Genomic DNA, 22,723 nt, shown 5'->3' with positions numbered 1-22,723 from the left:
CCAACTCCTGGTCTTATTTACACTGGCGTAAAACAGGAATAACTCCACTGACAACAGTGCAGTTTCTCTGGATTTATGCCAGTGGGACCGAGAGCAGAATTCCACCCGAAAAGCCTTATTTTGCACAGACAGTAAAAGATTAGAATCCAGACCTCTGATGGTCCCGCCACCTCATTAAAGTCACCAGGCCTGATTCTGATGTCACCTGCATCCGTTTTACACGGCTGAAACTCCATTGCAGGGTCACTCCTGATAGACACCCATGTCAATAAGTGGAGAATCAGGCGCAGTGGAGTTGCAGCAGGATAATGAGAGAGGGGTATTTAACCCTGAGAGCCCTGTCTCTTACCTTACACCGCCCGCTAGATTTCATGCCATTGCCTTGCAATTGAGGCTGAAAGATCCTATCCATATGCAACGTTAAAGCTAATTGAAAAGCAGTTCAGGCAGACAAGACGTTGCCCGTCCCATGTAGGTGCTGAAGAACGTACTGTATAGCCCTTTACAGCCCTAATTTCGATCTCCCCTGCATTCACTCTTTCATGGTCTAACTCAGGGGCTCTCAAACTTCATTGCACTGGGACCCCTTTCTGAGAACAAAAATTACGACACGACCCCAGGAGGAGGGGACTGAAGCCTGATCCCACCCAAGCTGCCCCAGGCAGGGGACACGCCAAAGCCAAAGCCCAAGGGCTTCAGTGGGGCTCCAGCTTCGGCTTCCGTCCTAGGTCCCGGCAAGTCTAACACCAGCCCTGACGACCCCATTAAAATGGGGTCGCAATCCACTTTGGGGTCCTGACCCACCGTTTGAGAACGACTGGTCTAACTCAAAGTTTCAGGGGATGGGTTAGCGATCTAAGCATCGGGTTTAAAATACCTGGGGCCATGCACTGATCTCCGCTTCCATGGGATAAATCCCAGTGAAGTCAAAGTGATCAGAACCTAGTCCCTGGATTCTCCAGAGCCACGGTTTCAAATCCTCGGCGTTCAATGTAGCCCCTTGTCCTTCGGAAACTGATAAACCGAGTTCGCTGGCTGGGAGTCTGTTAACCAAGGTCCCATCTGCTGGGCATGGACATTAAAGGTCACATGCCACTTTTAGCAAAGATCTGTCCCAGAGTCTGTGGCCAAAATATCTCTTGCCCCGAATCCGTTGCTGTTATGCCGTGTGATCACCGCCAGACACCCCAGAGGTGGCTGCGTTTCAGTGATTCCTGCCTGAGAATAGTCTATTAAACATACTGGAATCCTTTAGCTTCTATCTAGCTACATATATGGCCCCTATCACTGCCGTGTTGGAGCAGTGAAAGACACTCTGTCAATGCAAGCTGCTAATACCACACAGCACTGTCCATGTTCGTTTTCAGAGTAGGTTAAAAATCGGGCCCCCGACAGAGATAAAGTTCGGCTCTGTGTTGCAGGTTGCAGTTGAGCAACACGGCATGCTTTTAACACTCAGGATCGTAACCCCTGTGTTCCTCCTAAGTAGGAGGTGAGAGGAATAAAGAATTTCTTCCCAGTCAATGGATTATAAGGGCAGTTTTGAAGTCCCTCAGGCAACTTTCTTAGCTGTCTTTGCTGAAGTGTTTTAAGAGCAGCTGAGGTGTTTTGAACCTGCAGCTCCGCATGCGCCTGATTGAAATGAATGGAATTACACCAGAGTGACACTGGAGTAACACAGCAGTGAATCTGGCCCTCTGCATGCAACTAGAGTGAACGATGACAATGCTAAGAGCCAGCCAGAGTGCAGATCAGCGGATCTGATGTCTCTTGCACTTACGCAAGTGTCTCCGTTCACTTCAGTGGACTTATTCTTGATATACACCAGCACGTGAGCAGAATCAAACTGTGAGTACCAGCACAATCAACAACAGTCCCATGCCAGAATCTCCGTCTCTGGGCAATGCTGCAGAGTTAATCCCAGAGCATATGAAGTGAAGTTGTCTGTTTGCTGGGGTTTCTCTCTAGCTCCGGTCTCTGTCAATGAATAATTCACTGGTAAAATAGCCATTAAAAAGCCACAAGAACTCAGACAGCCTGTTTGCTCGTTAACCCTGTGATAACAAGGCTTTTGCAGCGCATGGGTAGCAGAATCAGTGTGTGTCAGCGTGGTGGGGAGCAGGGGAGGCTTGACATGGCCAGCACAGCATATCCTCCTGCCCATGCTCGCTCCCAGCATTTGTGGCAACACAGATGTAGCAGATTCAAGTCACCATACTCCATCAACACCCGCCGGGGTTCCCTGTTGAAGTCAATGGGAGTTTTGCTGTTGACTTCAATTGGAGCAGGTCTGAGAAATGTGATGTTAGCAGGTGGCACGTATTTAACTATAGTCATATAACCCCAAGCGGGCTGGAAGTCACAGACAATGCTGGCTTTTGGTCTGTTCAACATCAGACCCAGGCAGGGGTGCTGGAACAATTTTTATAGTGGGGGTGCCACTGTAAACCCTGTATACGATGGAAACCACTTCAAGTCAGGGGGTGCAGTGCACCCCTAGTTCCATCATCTATGGACCCGGGGAGAAGAAACATGATCAGACATCAGCTGTTTCAATCCCACGCATTCTACAGCCACTGGCCCACGACTGGCACATCTCTGCAATGGTGCACTGATTTTCTTTCAAATACGGCTAAGTTCCTACCCCTCAAGAGGCAGAGATGGGCGAGTCTAGGGATAGTCTGAATGTCTGTGGTGATGGTTGGTTTTTCTTGTTTCACTCACAGCCATTGCATGGGCAACACACCAACAACACAACACACCAGCAAAATATAAAGCTACGTTATGCAGAACCTTCTGCCGCACCCCCGAGCAATGGGTCCAAGTCCTTAACACAGGCAAAACTCCCCAGTGAATTTCAACAGGCATTTTTTTTTGAGTGAGGGCCAGGGGACTAAATCCCATTCTAAGCAATGTTCATTGTCTGCATCTAAAGCGGACATGGCCGTAGGCAGTCACCCCAGACCTCCTTACCCATTTGCCCAGCATCAAACATGATCAGCAATAACAACGCCAGGGCGAGGAAGACGCATGTAATAGCCTTGTACCTAGTGGCTGACGGAGCACACAGTGTGGTTTTTGATGTACAAAACCTGATGCCTTGTGACATTTAGCTTCGTCCATCAGGATGAGCAGAGCAAGTCGCCTTTGGCTGTATCACCCTGAGACATAAACCTCTTTTTTGTTCCACTCAGGAAGATAGTTGTCTTTATAGAGATTAGCTCCTCATGTAAGAGCCGTCTCACCATGTAAAATCGCTCTATATTATATGTGTACACACTCACAGACAGAACACACTCTTAGATGATATAGGGTTAATACTACTTTCATTCCCCTGAGTATAAACCATGTGCCATCCATGCGCTGACGTTCTGGACTGCAAAGCAGATCCAGTATTCTACTGTACAGTCACTCCCAGAGTAGAAAGCAACTGTTTGCTGAAATTAAGCTTGAACATGATTAAATTAAGACTAACATTGTCATCCGGAACAGTGGACAAACATTTTGTCCCCATTAATAGGATGCTTTTCGGTAGTGGGTGGAGTGGGGCTGATCCTAGAATTATTTCCAGTAGCTGGCTCAAATCAGTGTCAAAGTAATTTGGAAATGGGTAATGAAAATTCTTCCGAAAGTACAGTCATTTTAATTTCATCTGGCGTAGCCGCTTTCGGACTAACAGCAGCAAGGACTCAGTGCAAAAGATCTGCCAGCAAAATCAACCATTCGTCTAAAAAGCCAGCGCTTTGCTGTTTCTAAATCCTGATACAGTAAATTACTCATCAAGGAAACAGCCTCAGCTAAAGGAAACAATTGCTCGAGAATGTGCCGGAGAAAGATTTAACAACTTACCAGAGCATAGACAGAACTCAACACCGAGCAGCAGAGGATCAAACCCAGGCTGTGATAAACCAAATATGATCCCATATCCAAGAGACTTATTGCAGCATCCACGATCTCTAAGGGAAGTAAGAAGGACGAAGGATCTTCCAGTGATCCAGTCGTAGATGATTTTTTTTCTTTTCTTTTTCTTGACTTCCCAGGTTTTTTTTTTATTTGCTTGTTTGTTTCCACAGTTTTAGCCAGAGAGGCACATGACAAGAAACCCCAGTCCTTTGCTTCGCTTTCTCATGGCTGGAAATCTCTGCAGTTTCAGAAATGTAGGGAAAAAGTCCATGTGAAGGGAGCACCAACACCCAGTTCAGTCAGAGCAGCAGTTCCTGGTGCTGTTTGTTTTGTGTGTGCATCTGTCTCAGAGCAGAAAAATCACATCCATATGTCAAAACTGCTATTCTGCTTCCTTTTTATGAGGCAGAGGGAAGTTCAAATAATTTCTTTGTCAAAGGCAAACACACAGCAAGAGAGAGAGAGAAGTGGGAAGGGGTGGGGGGAGCTTTTAACCACTGCTTTATTTTTAGATCTAGTAATTTTATCTTTTAGGTGGGGGGGGGGGTTTGAAAAAAAAAGCTTTTTTTAAGCAAGCAAACAAATCAGAAAGTCACAATTTTTTTTTTTTAAAGTTGGAAATATTTTCACTTAGCAATTACGTTTAGGCAAACAGGAGTGCTGCTGGGTATTTTTGCTTGTATATTTCAGGGCAGCTCAGCTCCACAAGAGGTTTATTCTGTCAACCTTCCCTGGATGCAATGTGTTTTCGTTACAAATACGGGGTTTTTTTTTGCCTCTCTCTCTCTCACTGTCTGTCTCAAAGGATCTGCAGTTTCAAAAAGCCAATTGGGTATGGGCTGAAGAGCTGCTCTTTTCCCCCCCTCTTAAATAGTTTATTTTAGAATGTTGCAGTAAAAACTCTTTTCACTTACTCCATGACATTTTCCAAAATCTGCGCTTTTCCATTTGCACACACACACGCACACGCTTCTTGCCCTGTCCTCAACCAAGAATCAAATCACCCCAGCCCAGTAAAGTCAAAGTTGCTGCTTTTCTCTCTCCCGCTTGCTGCCGCTGCTGTTGCTTTAGGCTCACTTAGGAAATGAACATGCGGACGGTCTGTTTACTTCCACCCAGACAAGAGGGGATTTAAAAAAAGGAAAAGGAGAAGGGCCGTACACTTTTCACCGGGGAGAATCGACCAGCTTCCCAGGGTAGACTACGTTTGTACTGTTGCCTTCAAAACACACCGACCCTGCCGCTTCAACCAACACACACTCACACACAAGACAAGACAATCGGGAGATCAGAACTTTCTTTTTTTCCACCCCCCCCCCCCCGCACTGTACTAAAATCCTCCCCCCAACCAACCCGCACCGATGAAATTTACCAGCTTGTTAGTTTCACTGCAGGAACGTGACTCCGAGCTGTCTGTCAGTTTCATTCATAAAGCTGCAAGAAAAGGCACCGTCTTCCCCTGAGCAAAGGCTCGAGGTTTGGTTAGGAGTCTAGGACAGAGAGCGGAGCAGCTCTTCTTTTATACTGGGGGTGGGTTTTTTTTGAGGAGGGGGGGTGAGTTAAATAATAACGAAATAATGCCCCCCGATTTAATTTTGTTGCTGGAGATAGATATATTTTTAACTTGGAGAATCAAATCATTTGATGGGTTTTATTTTATTTTTGCAGAAGCAGCAGGCTTCTGCCAGGGGTGGTGATTTTTGTTTTTGGTTTTTTTTTTTTGAAAGGGGTGATAGTTGCAAGAAAATAGCGGTCTAGATCTTTGGAGAGCAGGAGGGGAAAGCCTCAGATTTTCGCAGAGTGGAGCTGTGTGCGTTTCTCTTTTATTTTTTGGAGAGGGAAAAATCTCTAGGGTTGCTCTGCCCGTCTAGGTATATATAGCTCCCCGTGGCTGTGAATGGGTGCCTTCAGCTCGTTTATGAAAAGGGTCTCTTTCCCTGCAAAGGTAGAGCAGGGCTTCCTGTGTATGTGAGAGAGAGAGACATAATCCTGCTCTTGATGCAAACTCTTCCTCTCTCTGCTCCCCCTCTGTGCCCGCCTGAGTAGATCTCAGGGAATGTGTGTGGTTTTGGAGCAAAGAGGCAGGTATAAGAACCAGCATGGGCAGGATCCCATTGGCTAGTGGCAGCCACCATGTGACCCTCAGACCGTGAACCACAGGGCTAGCTGTCCACACCTCCCCCCCACCCCACCCCCACCCCCCCAGCAGCCAGTCCTCCCCGCTAGTCTCAGCTCATGCCTGATAGGGGGGTTTCTTTCAGAGGGGCTGCACGGGAACCACATGGCCCCCGCGTACAAAATGCAATGCGGGCCGGGGGCTTGGCATGGCTGGAAACAGAAACAGATCTTCTAGGGTAATATCCCCCCCCCGCCCCTGGGAGATCAGGGAGATTTTGCAAAATTTGGAGGCGAGCAAAGGGGTGGGCTCGGAGGAGGGGGTGGCTGCCTTTGAAAGCCGGCTCCTTGGAAAGGGGGAGCAGGATATTTTTGAGTGGGTTGGGGTTTTATTATTATCAATTATTATTATTATTATCCCCTCCCCCCCAGTTCTGAAGTTTGCGCCTGGGGCGGGAAGGGGGCTATTGACGGGGCCGAGGATCGGCCCGGGGAAGCGGGGGGCTGTTTAAAGGGGGGCTGAGAAAGAGCGGGATCCGAGCCCGGGTGGCTGGCAAGCTGCGCTTTGACTGTAAAAAGCCCACCGGGCCAGCCCGCTTTCTGTCCCCTCTGGAAGGGGGAGAGCGGGAGCTCTTTGCCCCGAGCTGTCCGGCAGCTCCCCGCCTGGGTCCCTCCGCTCGCTGCGCCTTCGCTCGCTCAGGCTGCGCAGGGAACCGACAAACCCCGGGCAGCAGGCCGCGGTTCCCCGGGGAGGGGGATTTAAACTGTGCAGTGGCCCGCAGGCTACATTGCTCCTCGGGCCCGCTAGGAAGCGCTTCAGGGCTGTGAAGGGAGGGAGCTGCGCAGGGCCGATCCAGGCGAGTGGGTGACTTACACTTTTCTCCAGGCTCTGCACATTTGCACAAGTCCCGCTACTGCCGCCGGATCATTTCCCCCTCCCTGCCCAGCATTGCATACTCAGGGTCTGCTTTGCTGCTGCTTACAGCCGGGCTCTGGGTGTGGATGGCAGCATCACAGAAGATCAGGGCTGGGAGGGACCTCAGGAGGTCATCTAGTCCAAGCCCCTGCTCAAAGCAGGACCGATCCCCAAATTTTGCCCCAGATCCCTAAATGGCCCCCTCAAGGATTGAACTCACAACCCTGGGTTTAGCAGGCCAATGCTCAAACCACTGAGCTATCCCTCTCCCTCGAAGCAGGGCCAACACCCACTGTCTTTGCTGGGTCATCACCATGCCGCTGGGAGGTAATGCAAGCCTATTAGCCCCACATCACAGATGAGGAACAGTTCCACAAAAGTATTTAGGCTCCTAAATCCCTTTGAAATCCATGGGAGCCCAAGTACCTTTGAAAATCTGGGCTTAAGTGACTTCCCCCAGGTTACACAGGAAGCTTCAGGCAGAGCAGAAAGTTGAACCTGGCTCTCTGTAGTCTCCAGCTAACACCAGGACTAACCTTCCTGTCCTGTGCATTTGTGGTCTGGGTCCAACTTGACAGTCTATGCTGGGGTGACTGTGTCTGTCAGCGTGTGCGGTTCTGATTCGTTCCACTGAGGGGATTTACCCCTCTGGTGTAAATGAGGAAACAATGAGGCTCTGAGTGTGTTTGTACATGTATGCGCACCACCAAGGAAGGTGCTGCAAGACGAAAAGCAATTCTTTCCATTTTATTGTTCTGAACAGACCTCTGGGATTTGTACTAAGTGCAGAATTTCTTTGGCATTTAAGCATAAAAACCCTCCCAACCAAACAACAGGAATAAAGGGGAAGATCCTCAGCTGGTGTAAATTACTAAGGATCTGGCCCAAATATGTCTCACATCAATAGGCCTCCTGACCTGCTTTCCTATTCTTGGGCCGACATTCACACAAGCTTTGGAAAATAAAACAATCGCTCGTCCTCCAGTTTCTTCCTTGCCCTTGGATGGTGGTTTCTTTTTTCACAGAAACGAAGGTTCCATCTTAGAAAAAGTATTTTCTGCTGCTCCTCTGCCGATGTCACTGTGATGGCGTGTGGATTGTACCCACATCTCCCCTGCATACTGCTTAATGCAGCCCCAGGCTTTATTGATCTGTGGGGGAAATCACTAGTAGCCACTGGCCTGACATAAACAAGCTTGTCAATTGCATTGTAAACCAGAAGTGTTGCAAGACTTGTTCCCAGAAACGGAGTCAAATAACAAAACCTCAATGAGCTAAGTGGGAGAGTTGGACTATTTTGCTTTGTTTTCACTTGGCTATTGGTAGTTGTGGCTTATGTGCAAAGCCAGGGCCAGAATACACAGGGTGGGCCTTGGCTTTGCCAAAATTTGCCACCACGAACAAACAGGAAAGTAGCTGAGCCTTGTAACTGTATTCTTAAGTCTTGCATATAAATTCAGGGAGTCCTGAGGAGTTGGTGTTTTCGTATAGAAAATGAGAGTGTTCATAATGGGAGAGAGCGGGGAAGAACCCTTGTATTTAGGGCCCGATCTTGTTCACAAATGTCCCGTTGACTTCAATGGCCGCTGGACCGAGCCCCGGTTGAGGATATTGTGTAGACCTGTTTCGTTACCGCATGTTGCACATAAAACCTACAACAGAGGGAAATTTGCCCATGCCCAGTAAGTAAAATTTGCACATGCCCAGAGTCAGTAGAAACATTTCCCAGGTGTGAATGACAATGGAAGGTGAAAAAAAAAAAGGGGGGGGGGGGGAGAATGAAACAGCTGGTGTAAATCTGAAGGGACTCCACTGATTTCATGACTGTTACTCCAGATTTACACTGGTGTAACTAAAGGGAGAATTTGACTCTGAGGGCCTGAGATATTTATATGGCCCCCATCCCGACACGACACGGAGCATCTCACGCTTTTCAGTGTGTTCGTTTTGTAACACCCCTGGGAAGTGCAACGATCCACATTGTACAGATGGGAAAACAGAAGCATAGACAGACTAAGGCTCAGATCCTCAAGGTATCTGAAACCAGTGGGAGCATCAGAACTTAAGTGGCTTGCCTAGGGCGTACAGGAAGCCTGTGGCAGGATCAGTGATTGAACCTGGGTTCCCAAGCTAGCACCCTAACCAGCCTTCACCTCTCTCTACTCTGCTACACCGGTGTAATGTCATTAAAGCCAATAGAGTGAGGCTGGTTTAGACCACATGGAGCTCTGGGTCTTCAACATCAGAAGACAGAACAAGGAGCAAGGGTCTCAAGTTGCAGTGGGGGAGGTCTAGGTTGGATATTCGGAATCACTATTTCACTAGGAGGGTGGGGAAGCACTGGAATGGGTTACCTAGGGAAGTGGTGGAATCTCCATCCTTAGAGGTTTTTAAGGCCTGGCTTGACAAAGCCCTGGCTGGGATGATTTAGTTGGTGTTGGTCCTGCTTTGAGCAGGGGGTTGGACTAGATGACCTCCTGAGGTCTCTTCCAGCCCTGATATTCTATGATTCTATGATCAGTGGAGTTACACCGGTGTGATGGAGCAGAGAATAAGTACTCTTCTCTGTAGCGTCTTAGATATATAACCTCCAGATCCGGTGAAGGCTGTGACTAATAACAGCAGAGGAGCTGATCTAGATGGTCTGGGAGAGACCCAGCCACACACCGTCTTCTTGTGCAGATGAATCTTCTTAACTGAGGCCCACGCTGGTGGGAAGGGAAAGAGAGCACTGAAGTGGTCAGCTGGAATATCAGAGGCCTAGCCGAGCACATCGTGCTGGGAGCTGCTCACTTTTATGGCCCAGGCTGCTTGAAAAATAGCCACCAATAAAAAGCCATAAAGCTTTGAAACACCGATGAAATTGTGTTCAAGCGCGGCTTTTCTCAGCCAAAGGGCACTGACAAAGAGGGGTGGCATATTTTATTCCCTCTCAGCAGCTTCCAGATCAAATTGACGCCATTCGCAAATCTAAAAAGGGTATTTTCCTAATTGCTGTGCTTTCGTCTGCCTCTCTCGTGAACGCCAGCCAGAAACATTCAGCGGGAGGACCTGAGAGGTGAGTTTTTTCAGTGATCCCCCGGAAGAAAAAAATCCATCTGGATCTCTTCGATATTCCTATCAAGACCTGAAGGGATCATTAGATCATCCAGTCTGACCTACTATTGTACTGTAATAGAGGACACCGAATTTCAGCTAGTCAGTGCTGCATTGAGCCTAGTAACTTGTGTTTGGCTAAAGCTCAAGTTCTAGAAAAGCACCCAGTGTGATTTGGAAACATCAAGAGACAGAGAATCCATCAGTTCCCGGGGGTGTTTGTTCCATAAGAATGGCCCTGCGGGGTCAGACCAAATTGTCCATCTACCCCAGTATCCTGTCTTCTGAAAGTGCCAGATGCTTCAGAGGGAATGAACAAAACAGGACAATGTATCAAGTGATCCATCCTCTGTTGTCCAGTCCCAGCTTCTGATAGTCAGATTTCAATGGTTGATCACCCGCACTGTTAAAAAATTGTGTCTTATTTCTAATTTGAGTTTGTTTGGCTTTAATTTCCAGCCACTGGGTCTTGTTAGACCTTTCTCTGCTAGATTAGGTACCATTTAGTATCTGGTATTTTCTCCCTGGGAAGGTTGTTAGACACTATAATCAAATCATCTCTCAGCCATCTCTCTGACGGGCAAGACAGGCTGAACTTTTCAAATCTCTCACTGTAAAAGTATTTATTTTCCGCAGCACTCAAATTAGTTTTGTGGCTTTTCTCTGTGCCGTCTCCAATTTTTCAATATCCTTTTAAAATTCTGAGCACCGGAACCGGATTTAATGCTCCAGTGTCGGTCTTTCTGTGGTTGTGAGTGATGGGAAGAAGGGGGATACAACTGGATCTGCTGGTTGAAAAACACAAATGATTTTTTCCTGAGAAATTGGGGGGGGGGGGGCGGGAAGGAGTCATTTCCCAAAAGCATTTCCTGAAAAAACGTTCCAGTTTTCAAAATGCTGATTTTTGTGGTGGTTTCTGATTCTTCAAAACAACAGGAAATTTCAAGCATCATGAACATTTTTCGTCATTTTTCATTGGAAATATGTTTTGCCAAAAAAAAAAAAAGAAAAGAGGATCAACCAGCTGTTCTCTGCCGTGATTGCTTCATCTCCAGCCAGGTGCCCCTGACCTGGGGTAGGGCTGTGCTCACCGGATCACAAACACCCTTAAAGGGGAGCTTGACTCATTCAGTAGCCACCTCTGAGCATAAAGCAGGACAAAAAGCTGCAGGGCCAGGAATGGAGGGAAGCAAACACCTGTGAGTACTGTGGGTTAACACCTAGTTAACTACTGGCCTGGGGCCCTACAGTTCCACCTGCCCTGCTGTGGAGAATGCATTCCACTGGACAACACTGAGCCCCTGTGGCGAGATACCCGCTCCCTGCAGGAGAGGGGGAATTGTAAGGCTCCTGCAGGATAATTCAGCAGCTAGGGGCCAGATCCTCCGCTGGTGTAAATTGGTGTTGCTCTGCAGAAGTCAATGGAGTAAGGCCAGTTTACACCAGCTGAGGATCTGAACCTAGGTGGGCCATTTCTCCCTTTGCAGAAAGCCCTGGTATGTACTCAATGGCAGAGGTGACCTATTGCTGCAGAGGAGGCCAGGTGCCACTAGCTGGAAAGCACCTTTGTTCCTCCTCTTTCAACAGAAGCTGCGGAAGCCCTGTGCCAGACCGTCCTGCTGAGACTTCCGCTCTGGCCACCTCAAACCTTCATCCAGCCCTAAATTGACAGCTGGGGAGAGAAAAAGCAGAGGTGCCTCTTGTGTGGATCCCGTTGTTTGCTCCCACAAAGCGAGGGACTAAACACACGGTGCCCTTATCTTGATCTCCCCCTTCGTTTTGTACCTTCTATAGAATCGGTGCCAGGAGATCAACAGGCAAAGCGGGACCTGGGAGAAGCTATGGTGGCCTTCCGGACTCCAGGAATGTTCCATGCAAACCGAGATCCTCATCAGAGAGCGGCTCCTCTAGAACGAAGCACCCTGAAAGACACGGAAGCAAAATCCCTGGGTGAAATCCACACCCCGCTTAAACAGCTGTTGGCAAACAACAGTCAGGCTAGCCATCCCATCAGCCGCAAACCTGCAGCTCGAGTGCTAGCAACAGACAGCCCTGGTGACCAAGGCAGCAGCTGCAGCCAGCAGCTTCCCATCCAAGGGGAGTGGAGGGCACTGGGGCATTGCCTACAGGTGAACAAAATCCTCATGTTGCTATTTTTCTTTATGAACCATATTTAGCTTGTCCTTTACCTTCATTAGCACTGGCAGTGGATGTGGCCAAGGGTCACTGTTCCACTCTCCTGAACTGATGGACTTTGTCTCCATCCGGTTGTATTTTCATAACCTTTAGAGTCCAGGGGCATCGATGTAGGTGTTTCCCAATCCTTCATTTCATTGACAACCTGGAAAATGCCAGCGTTTGACTAAACAACATCTCAGCACAATGCCTCAGCAGATACGCTTTTCTAAACACCCGGGTCTGAACCCTGAGTTCAGCTATGCTGGTGATAATCCAGAGTGACTCTGCTGAGCCATTGGAGTCACTCTGGATTTACAGCCATGTAACTGAGATCAGAATCCAGCCCCAGAGTATGATCTGTCAATCACCAGACTAATCAGCCCTCCTGTCCAAAGGAAACCACAGGTTCCCCTCTCCCTGATACGAGATGGCAGGACGCACAAACCATTAAAATCCTCAGGAGCTTTAAGTCATCTCACCATTCCCCTGGTCCCCAGGGGAGCCAGTTTGGCCCCTCAGGTAACAGAGCAGACTGAAGGTTGCTCTAAGTTACACAGGCATGCGATGATAGTCTAAGGGCCCTGACGCTGGCCAGAGGTCACCAGAAGGTGGCATGCTCAGGCCACACCTCCTGGGCAGGGGAGACCAAAAAGGGGCATCAGAGGGCGGGCAAAGCTATATCTATGCCACGACCTGAGGGTTTTCCCATGCCAGGGAGCCCTCTAGAATGGCCCGGGATCTGTCCCACAATTGTTTTCTAGTCACACAGAGGCAGGGCCGAAGGGTACTTTGAGTTTAGCTTGTTCACATTTCCTCCCACCTCCGAGGGTCATTCTTGATTTATGAACTCCAGTCTTTAAAGCTAGATTCCAAGTAAAGAAACGTTTCCCTCCTCCCCTCCCCCTCCCCCTCCTTCCCCCCACCCCCACCCCCCCCCCGCTGTTAATCATAGGTGAGTTGTGTTTAATGATTCACGTGCCTACAGTGCATTACCAAATAGCCAGGGAGCCCTCACAGGGGCCCTCTAAGAGGCAAAGAGATGCAGACAGAGGTACATCACAAAAGTGGGAGCAGGAAGAGGTGGAGTGAGGACGGGGCACGCTTGGGGAAGGGGTGGGAAGAGGCAGAGTGGGGGGGGGGGCAGAAAGAGGCGGGGCAGGGTGGGGCTTTGGGGAAAGGCTTGGAGTGGGTCCGGGCCTGGGGTGGAGCAGGGAGTTGAGCACCCCCGGGGAAATCAGAAAGTCGGCACCTGTGCCCCTCACCCCCGGGTGAATCGAGAGCTTCCCAACCAGAGGGCCCTGGCTAACTTTGCCTGAGCATTGCGGCACTTAGATGCTTCTCTGACCCCATCCCAACTGCAAACGACATCACAATAAACAACTCAGCTGTTGCAACTTTCCCACTGTACAAGACCGGCTTCGTACATTGCAGCAGTTCTTAATCACAAATGCGTTCTTGTGTGACAGGACTCAGAACTCGCAAACTCCACAACTCATGTTCTCAGAGTTGATCCAACCGTGTGCAGTCGCCTGTCTTTTTAATTTTAATCCAGGCAAGAAGGATGGGTAGGTGGCAAAGGGAAATAGATGATCTTATCGCTGCCTCCAGGAAGAACCCTTGCTGAGTCATTCGGGGAGCAATGAGGGCTATTTTTACAACTGCTGAGCATGTAACTCAGTCCCTGCTATCATAAACAGTCATATAGTGTCTGTCCTTGCAAAGCACTATCTGTCTCCAATGAACTTGTTATATCAGGTGCATGGAGAGGGGAGTACATGAGTCTGCCATGCAGTCTCGGAACGGTATCATCTGGCCCTGGGCGAGGCTCCTAGGCAGTTTACAGTTCAGTTCCGATCAGTGCTCAAAGGTGACAGTTTGAATCTGCAGAATATCCCCGGCAATCTTAAAAGGCATAGATTGCGTGAGATTGTTCCAGCAATCTACCTGGGCTGGAAATAATGCAAAAGCAGCCCCTCCCAGGGTGGAGTATCTCACACAATCCCACTGATATACAGGGGCATTGGCCTTTACATTGAAAGCAGCAGAAGTAGTTTGGCTGTACATTTTCCCGCATGTAGTGGGCTATTTGCTGGTAAATGGCGAATTCAGTGGGATGGCAGGGGGTGGAAAGCAGGGCTCAATTTGGCCTTGACCTATGAACTCCTAGTTTATCTCTTTTAATATTTTCATGCTTTGAGCATCTAGCCTGAACCCAGCTCTAAACATTGGCAGATTCTGGATTCGGACCTGGCCCCTCACTCTATAGGCCCAAGCAAAGCCCTCTTTTCAAGCACCCCTGAACTCTAGGAAAACTCTGAACCTTTGGCTACAATGGGAGCTCATCTCCGCCCTCTGGGAATTTGACCATGAACTTCAGCGGTCTCAAGCCCTTGCAAATCAGGCCCATCTGCAATCTCTAGGCTACTGCATTGAATCCAGCTTTGGTTTGGCATCACAGAGAGAGTGAGGAAGGGGTAAAGATTTGAGACCTGACTGCTGGCCTGTGTATATAAAAAGTCAGTTTTTATAATGAGTACTCTAAGCTCAATACCCTTTACATTTGCCAAATATCCTCACAAACTGATGGCTTTTTAAAGTCACCCTTTCCTTGGTGTGACTAGAATCCATGGTGCCAAAATCTTTTTGTTGTCAGTCATCGACAAATTCTGTGGACTATTTGATTATTTCAGGTAACGTGTGATTACGGGCCATTTTCTCATTGTCCTCCTACATACACCATGGAGATAAAGGATTCTGTAGCAGACTGGCATAAAGAAATAAAAGCACGTGCATTCAGAGACTAGAACAGAGACTCTCAAATCCCAGCTGATTCAACAGTATCAGGGGTAAACTCCTTCCTTCCTTCTGATCTATCAGTCTTATCCAAGTATTTCCTTTAAATTTAATTCATTAAGTTTCATAGAGTTTAAGGGCAGGAAGAATCATTAGATCATCTGGTCTGATGTCCTGTATCTCACAGGCCGTTACATTTTATCCGGATGCCATAACATACCTTTGATTTCAGAAAAGCTTTTGATAGAGTCCCACATGATGTTCTCATAAGAAAACTAGGGGAATGTGGTCTAATTATTCTAAAGTAGGTGCACAACTGTACTCCAAGAGTGGTTATCAGCGGTTCACTGTCGAACTGGGAGGATCCATCTAATGGAGTCCCACTGGGGTCAGTCCTGGGTCTGGTAGCATTCAGCATTAATGACTTGGATAATGCAGTGGAGAGTATGCTTTCAAAATTTACCGATGACACTAAGCTGGGATGGGCTGCAAGCACTTTGCAGGAGTATAACAGGGTTCAAAAAAGAACTAGATAAATTCATGGAAGAGAGGTCCATCAATGGATATTAGCCAGGATGGTCCAGGGATGGTGTCCCTAGCCTCTGTTAGCCAGAAGCTGGGAATGGGTGATAGGGGATGGATCACTTGATGATGACCTGTTCTGTTCATTCCCTCGGGGGCCTTTGGCATTGGCCACGGTCGGAAGACAGGATACTGGGCTAGATGGATCTTTGGTCTAACCCCGTATGGCCGTTCTTATGTTCTTATGATCAGAATTCAAAATAATCTTGCTAAATGGGAGAAGTGGTCTGAAGGCAACAAGATGAAATTCAATAAAGACAAGTGCAAAGTGTTCCGTGTAGGAAGGAAAAATCAAACGCAAAAGTACAAAACGGGGAGTAATTGGTTGGGGGTAGCACTGCTGAAAAGGATCTCTGGGTTGCAGTGGATCCTTAATTGAATATGAGCCAACAACATGATGCAGCTGTGAAAGGGGCTTACTCCGGGGTGTATTAACAGAAGTGATGTATGTAAGACGCAGGCGGTAACTGTCCTGCTCTACTCAGCACTAGTGAGACCTCACCAGTGTCCAGTTTTGGGTGCCGCACTTTCAGATGTGGACAAATTGGAGAGACCAGAGGAGAGCAACAGAAACACTACAAGATTTTGAACACCCGACCTATGAGGAAAGGTTAAAAACCAGGGTATGTTTGGTCTTGAGAAATGAAGACTGAGGGGGGAACCTGATAACAGTCTTCAAATATGTTAAGGGCCATTATAAAGAGATCTGTGATGAATAGTTCTTCATGGCCACTGAAGGTAGAACAAGTAGTATTTGGCTTAATCAGCAGCAAGGGAAATTTAGATTAGATATTAGGAAAATCTTTCTAACTATAGGGATAATTAAGCACTGGAACAAGTTATCAAGGGAGGTTCTGAAATCCCCATCAGAACAGGTTGGACAAACACCTGTCACATTTAGGTGTACTTGGCCCTGCCTCAGCACAGCGGGATGAACGAGGTGACCTCTCAAGGTCCCTTCCAGCCCTGCATGTCTATGATTCTATATTAAGCCCAGAGATTTTTAGACTAAACCATTTCAGTCCTCAGGAGAGCAAAAGGTGTGTCAGAGGGAGACACCGAGGTGCATAGGTGGCTTGTGAAAATATTCTTGTGGAGGCTGAGTGAAACGGTCAGCCCCCAACCTCTCCCTGGCATGTGTAGGCAGGGCGGGGGGGAGGGGGGGGCAGGGGAATCGCCGTCTCTCTCTTGGCCTGGTGTGGAGGGGAGACTCCCTGTGGGGGTGAGAGCAAGCCTGCCCCACTCTCATCCCACCATGGGGCTGGGCCCAGGTCCCCACTCTGGCCCATTGTGTTGCCACATACAGGTTTGGTGGGCTCCTCTGAAGGGGGGGCCCTACCCATCTGACCCTTCCCCCCGCCCCACCCCCCAAGAAGTCATGGAGAGGTGGGGAGAAAGCCCTGTCATCAGCATCCCATCTTCACTTTGGAGTGTTATGTGGGACTGGTGACCTAACGGGGTGAGGGGCCCAGTGGGCGAGTCATAGGGGACTGGAGTAATGGAAGGGACACGGGGATTGGTGCAGCCAGGAGTTGGGGGTGTTTGGGCTGATCTGTAGGGTAGATGGATGTGGCTGTTGGGGGCAGCAGAAGGGCCCGGGGGGCGGTAAGGGGTGGTGGAGTGGCAGGGGGCAGAGGGTGGTGGGGAGAACATAGTTTGGGGCTGGGGAGGTTTTGAGAGGGGAGCTGTCTCACTCTCTCCCATGCCGGCCCCCGCCCCAGCTCTGCTTGCATTGGGGAGTGAGGGACTGGCCACCGCTGCCCATGGGACCGTGACAGGGCTGGCTGGGTGCTGGTCACACTCAGGATGGACTTTGCCTACAGCACCATACTTGAGCCCCCAAGCCTCACCTTGCTGCCTTGCTCCAGTGACTCTCTCTGCTCATCCTCCTTTGGTTGCTGCCAAAGGTGCATGGGTGGTGGTTGTGGGGGGGGGGGATGAACCCCTGTATAGCCCTAGCTACCTGCCACCTATGGTGAGTGTCCTGGTGCCTGAGGCCCCTGCAATGACAGGGAACAGATGAGGTGAAATCTACCCAGGTGAGCTCCGCCCCATGCTGCAGGGGAAGGCAAAAAACCTCCAGCGTCCCTGCCAACCTGCCCTGGGGCAAAATTCCAACCTGACCCCTATCACTTTGACCCTGAACATGGGAGCAAGACACACCAGGCAGGCACCTAGACAGAAGGTTCTCTGCATCACCTCAGAGCACTGATATACCGTCCGGTGTCCCACCTCCAGCTATAGCCAATCTCTTCTTCCAAGGAAAGCAACCCCCCCCCCCCCGCCCCTCCTGAACACAGCTAGCCACTGGTGTATGGGGGGAGGGATCCCTTCCTGACCCCTACAGGTGAAGCCCTGAAGCATGAGATTGAAGTATAGTCATGATCTTGCCGCACATGTTAGGAGTCACGTATATTATGGAAGGAAATGCAGCCAGCTATGGGAGCTAAATTTTGAAACCCAGTTTGCATCAGAAGCTTGGTGCAACCACATCCTGGTGCTTGCTCCATTTTGCTGCAACAGAGGGTGTGAAATATATGGTCTCATCTCCCCCGTTAGAGGAGGGGCTGGTTATGAGGGCTCCTTGCCAGCCCCAGAACTGGGGGGCGGGGGAGAAACGGCAGAGCTCCCTGTGCTCTGGCTATCCGCAGCTGGCAGACAGCTCCTTGGGGAGCCATTAGCAACTGGGGGGTGCTGCTGTAAATGCTGCTGAGGCCAGAGTAAAACCAATCTGCAGCCCTGCCCCCAGTGCCCAGAAAAGTTTTATACAGTTTCATGGATTCACACAGTGCAAGAAGCAATTGGGCCAAACTACCTTATTGAAAATAACTCCACGAGCCTGTTTAAAAGACACCCCAGGCCTGGCGGCTCGTGCCCTCAAAGACCCAGCTTCAGCTCTTAGCCCTGATTACCACCCTAAGCTGGGGAAGCGGAAGGTGGACTGTTTGGCAGCCCTCCTCCCCCTTTTCTGGCTGTTGAGGGGCTCTGGAGAGATCACCCATAAAGACACCTGCTGAGGGTCAGTTTTAAAAGTGGGCAGGGTGGGAATCTTTGGGAGAAAATGATGGGATGAAACATAACAAGCGAAAGATCAGTTTCCAGCGTGAATGATCCTGGCTCGCGGGCCACTGGCTGGCTCTGGAGAATGGTGGTGGGCTTAGCGTCCCACGTAGTTGGTTCAAAGCTGGCCTCGGCTCGTAGTGCCTGTCTGCCAGCCTCTGTGAAATAAGCAGGTGGATTTGAGCCGGGTCTCTCGGAGCAGCTGACTGCCTCACAAGGAAAACCAGCAGCCCTGTTGTTGCGCCGTTAACAAAGATGGGACAGTATTGGGGTGGTCGTGCGCTGCTGAAGCAGCACCGCCCTGGTGTTAGCCACAAACCAGCAGCAAAGAGAAGAGTTTGTTCTCACGTGTTGTTATTCCAGGCCCTTTCCCCAGCCTTAAATCCACCTAAAACAAGAAATCCCCATTGGCACTGTTGCCACAGGACCACGTTGCTGCCGGTCAACATTGGCTCAGTTACTTTGTTATCTTGGGTGCCTTCAGGCTTCAGTGGCTTTCTTATCAGACAGTCTTTATCTTCCCTGGGATCTCATCCCAGGATAACCCTTTAGTATTTGCTGGGCTTGGGAGGCGGGGTGGGGGGCAGTTCTGAAATCTTCATATCAGACGCAGCATGCGACTGGCCTGGAAAAGTCCATTCCCACCTCCTCCCCAGTCTGCAGTAGATTGTCCTCCTCCTCTGCTCCTACTCACACTTATTAACCCACAATTGTTTTCCATTTTGAAATCCAGTTTATTCACAAGTCAGAGCCTGGAGCAGCCCTGGAAGCAATGCCTTAAAAACCACTGTCTTATTTCCGTTGAGCGGCTGCCTCTGTTGCTAGGAGTTGGTGCATGTGGAGCACTAAATCAACTGGGATAGGTTTATATCTATGCATTTAAGGCCAGCGTTTGCATTTCACTGTGTCATTCAGCTCCATTCAATGGTAGGAGATGGGGCTCGATTTATGACAGGGAGGGAGTGTTGACTGGAATAGCAGGGGAAAGAGACTTGATGAGCCTGGAAGTTCTTTCCAGTCTTGTGTTCCTATAGAACTTGTGATGGGACGTTATAATTTTGAGTGGCTTTTCTGTGTAAGATTCCCATGTTTTTATTTTACCAGCCAGCAAACAGAAATCAGAGAAGGCTGGTTTTAGGGAGCTGCTGGATGGTTCAAGTTTAGAACTGATAAAAAAAAAGAAAAGAAAAAAAAACTTTGCTAAAACTTTTGAAGTTGTTTCCCTTGTGCAGGGCTCAAAACCGAACAACCCCCGTTCCCCAGTATTTCTTTGAAACCCTGCTTCCCCGTGCCCCCGCAAACCCTTCCTGCCACTAACAAGCAATAAAATGATGTCCATGTGTGTGTAGGTGTGTGCATGTTTTTAAATTTTTTTCCTTTCAGACACTGAGGAACCTTGCCACAGTTGAGGAGGTTTCGAAAAGCAGAAGTGGAAAAAGGAGACCGTGAAAGACTTCCGACTCCTTTGCCATTATTCATGGCATTGCAGCCGCTGGAGAAATGGGGCTGGGAGTAGGAGAAAGGAAGAAAGGGGTAAGAAAACCCAACACCCCAACATTCCAAAGCTCAACACTGAAAATTATTGGTTTTGACAATGAAACCAAAAGCTGCCTCCCCCATTTAAGTTGCTGGTTTAGAAAGGATGCCATTTCCCCCTCCAGTTTGAGTGAAAAACTATCACCCCACTCTGGAGACGGACATGACACCTGGCACAGGGAGGGTGCTAGCTTCCATTCAGCTTGGGGGGGAGTAGCAGGTGAAAGGGTGGGTTTCCTGAGAGAGAGCATGGCCTAGTTTTTAAGGCAGTGAGACTCGAGAGATGTGGGTTCAAGCCCTGGCTCTGCCACAGACTTCCTGTCTGACCTTGGGCAAGTCATTTAGGCCCAGATCCTCACTGGGATGTAAACACAGGCACAATACTTTGTTTAAATTGTAATCTCTTTCGACAGGGACTATGTATCTGAACAGCGAGGAACCAAACAGGCCTGCAATCTTGCTTAGGGCGTCTAGGTGCTACTCAACAATTGGTGCTACTCTAGTATCAATAAGAACCCATTGGCTGTTCAGTGTCTGTCTCGTCTCAATCCAGTGCCTAGTACATATATTTCAAGTGTATTAATATAGTGGCTTAGGCTATGGGCCTCCCGGGTGTTTAGCTGCCTGATTTCAGTGGGAGTTAGGCACCTAGATCTCTCTGGACCTGGACCTTAGCCTTAGGCCATAGTGTTCAACACAATAAAGGGTATGTCTGTGCTGCAAAAAAAAAAAGATACACCCCACAGCAGTGAGTCTCAGAGCCTGGGTCTATGGACTCAGGCTTGCCAGGCTTCTGCTACAGCACTACAGATAGACATGTAACCCCTCTGCCAGGTGGAGCCAGCAGCAACCAGGGCCAGGTTCAATATCTAGGGGTTCCTTCCCATTGACACAACACAGCACTGGCTCAAGCCCCCACCCAGTGACCTGGGAAAATTTACACACCACCCCTGGGCGCCTCCGAGAGGCAATACTGCCCCACTCGCAAGCACAGAGTCTGAGTGTAGAAAAGAAACTTTTAATAAAAGGAGGTAAGTAACTCGGTGTTAATTTGGGAAAACACCACAAACAGGGTTCATAAACACAAACCATGAGCAAAAGACCCACCCCCAAGTAGGTTGGGCGGCACCCTTTTCCCTTTCGGTTCTTAAGTCCAGCAACCCAAAAGTCCCTTTCACATGCCCGACTCTTGTCTGCACCCCACTCACAGTTGCTGCCCTTGGTCAGTGCAGGCCCAGAGTCTAGAGGTGATCTGCAGAGTTCACCTCCCACCCTGGGGGGGGAGGGGTTACAGAGGCACCTTACTTGCTCCGCTGGCCACTTACAGGCCACCTGCTCACTACTCCCACCGTGCCCCTCCACCAGCCACCCAGCTGGCTGCTTATCACACCTCTCTGTGCTGCCCTTCTGGCCACTCATTTGCCAGCTGACTGTCAGTCACCATCTGCCAGGACCTCTGCACATCCATCTCTCAGTGATTTGAGCTCTTAGCAGGCAGGGCAGAAACACAGTCAACAAATCGCATAAAAAAGCAAAAAAGAGCCTACAGACACTTTGACAATAGACGTCACTTAGAGAACTGCCGGATCTAGAACCTGGTGACTGTGTTTATATCAAATTGGATGAAGAAAAAGGGTGGACAACTCCAGCTCTTTCTCCAGAAACAGAATTCAAAGATCTAGAGTGACAGTGGAGGGTTCAACAGAAGCCATCAACATCTGAAATTTGTTCCTCAGAAAGAACTAACAGAGCAAATTCTACCAGTGGTGGCTGCAGAACAAGGTGGCGGTGACTCAGAGATTCCAAACCAACCATAGCCGGTCATTGCAACTTATGGACAGCCAGCTGACCATGTCGTTGTGCGTTCAGGTGGTGTAATTAGAAAAGCAGTATGATTCAGAGACACTTAGACTGATATGTACTGAACTTCAAAGATCGCGTGATAGTGTATATTTGTAAATGAAATGGTAGGAATGTAGAACTTGGGGGAGGGATAGCTAAGTGGTTTGAGCATTGGCCTGCTTAAACCCAGGGTTGTGAGTTCAATCCTTGAGGAGGCCATTTAGGGATCGGGGGCAAAAACTGGGGATTGGTCCTGCTTTGAGCAGGAGGTTGGACTAGATGACCTCCTGAGGTCCCTTCCAACCCTGATATTCTATGAATAAACTTAAAAGGGAGGATGTAATGGAATATTAAACTCTATTATGCCGTTCAGCCACTAGGTGGTACTGTGTGAGAAATACTTTATTTAGAACAACCTTAGCCATACCTGGCAGGATGCTATGAGGAACACATCTGGTGTGTATCTTGTTCAGAAGTAAGTTCTGTAGCCAGTCTATATTTGATACAGGACCCTGACCTGCTAGAATCTACCATGTACAAGAAGTACACGACACATTATTTCATTTAGGTCATAAGCAGCCTCTCTTTGACTTACTTTGGTCTTGTTTTTGCAGCTGTATGGTCAACACATGTTTGCTTTATAGCAAGTATTCAACTTTGTGCAGCTCCTAATAGAGGGTTTTCCTCATGAGAAGAACAAAA

The 22,723-nt window shown here is 48.9% G+C and overlaps 1 protein-coding gene and 1 long non-coding RNA gene across 17 annotated transcripts in view; one reads left to right on the top strand and one right to left on the bottom strand.

The window, feature by feature from the left end:
- Nucleotides 1–6,047, bottom strand: part of PTH1R (parathyroid hormone 1 receptor) — a 182,085-nt gene extending 176,038 nt beyond the window's left edge. For 3 of the 7 annotated variants that reach the window (XM_037891266.2, XM_037891268.2, XM_037891267.2), the window contains exons 1-2: nt 5,276–6,047; nt 3,850–4,244 (exon numbers count right to left, since the gene is read on the bottom strand). Coding sequence is in view for 4 of the 7 variants with exons in the window: in XM_037891263.2 (XP_037747191.1) it covers nt 3,850–3,924 (75 nt within the window). In the remaining 3 variants the exon portion in view is untranslated. Of the gene's footprint in view, nt 1–3,849 lie in introns of all 7 variants that reach the window. The other 4 variants (XM_037891263.2, XM_037891265.2, XM_043541709.1 and 1 more) reach the window with 4 other exon arrangements.
- A 76-nt stretch (nt 6,048–6,123) lies between these two features.
- Nucleotides 6,124–22,397, top strand: LOC119565437. Of its 10 annotated transcripts, none has more exons than XR_006289167.1 (6): nt 6,142–6,257; nt 9,874–9,992; nt 10,967–11,229; nt 11,618–11,723; nt 11,825–12,159; nt 20,027–22,397. It is a non-coding gene; the product is annotated as an uncharacterized LOC119565437 (long non-coding RNA). The 10 variants fall into 10 exon arrangements; XR_006289169.1 differs by having other exon boundaries at nt 9,871–9,992; XR_006289170.1 differs by lacking the exon at nt 6,142–6,257 and adding an exon at nt 6,268–8,616.
- The last annotated feature ends 326 nt before the right edge of the window (nt 22,398–22,723 follow it).

This window comes from Chelonia mydas, chromosome 2 (genome assembly GCF_015237465.2).
Source record: "Chelonia mydas isolate rCheMyd1 chromosome 2, rCheMyd1.pri.v2, whole genome shotgun sequence".
Lineage (NCBI taxonomy): Eukaryota > Metazoa > Chordata > Testudines > Cheloniidae > Chelonia > Chelonia mydas.
This window is presented reverse-complemented; position numbering and strand designations above follow the sequence as displayed.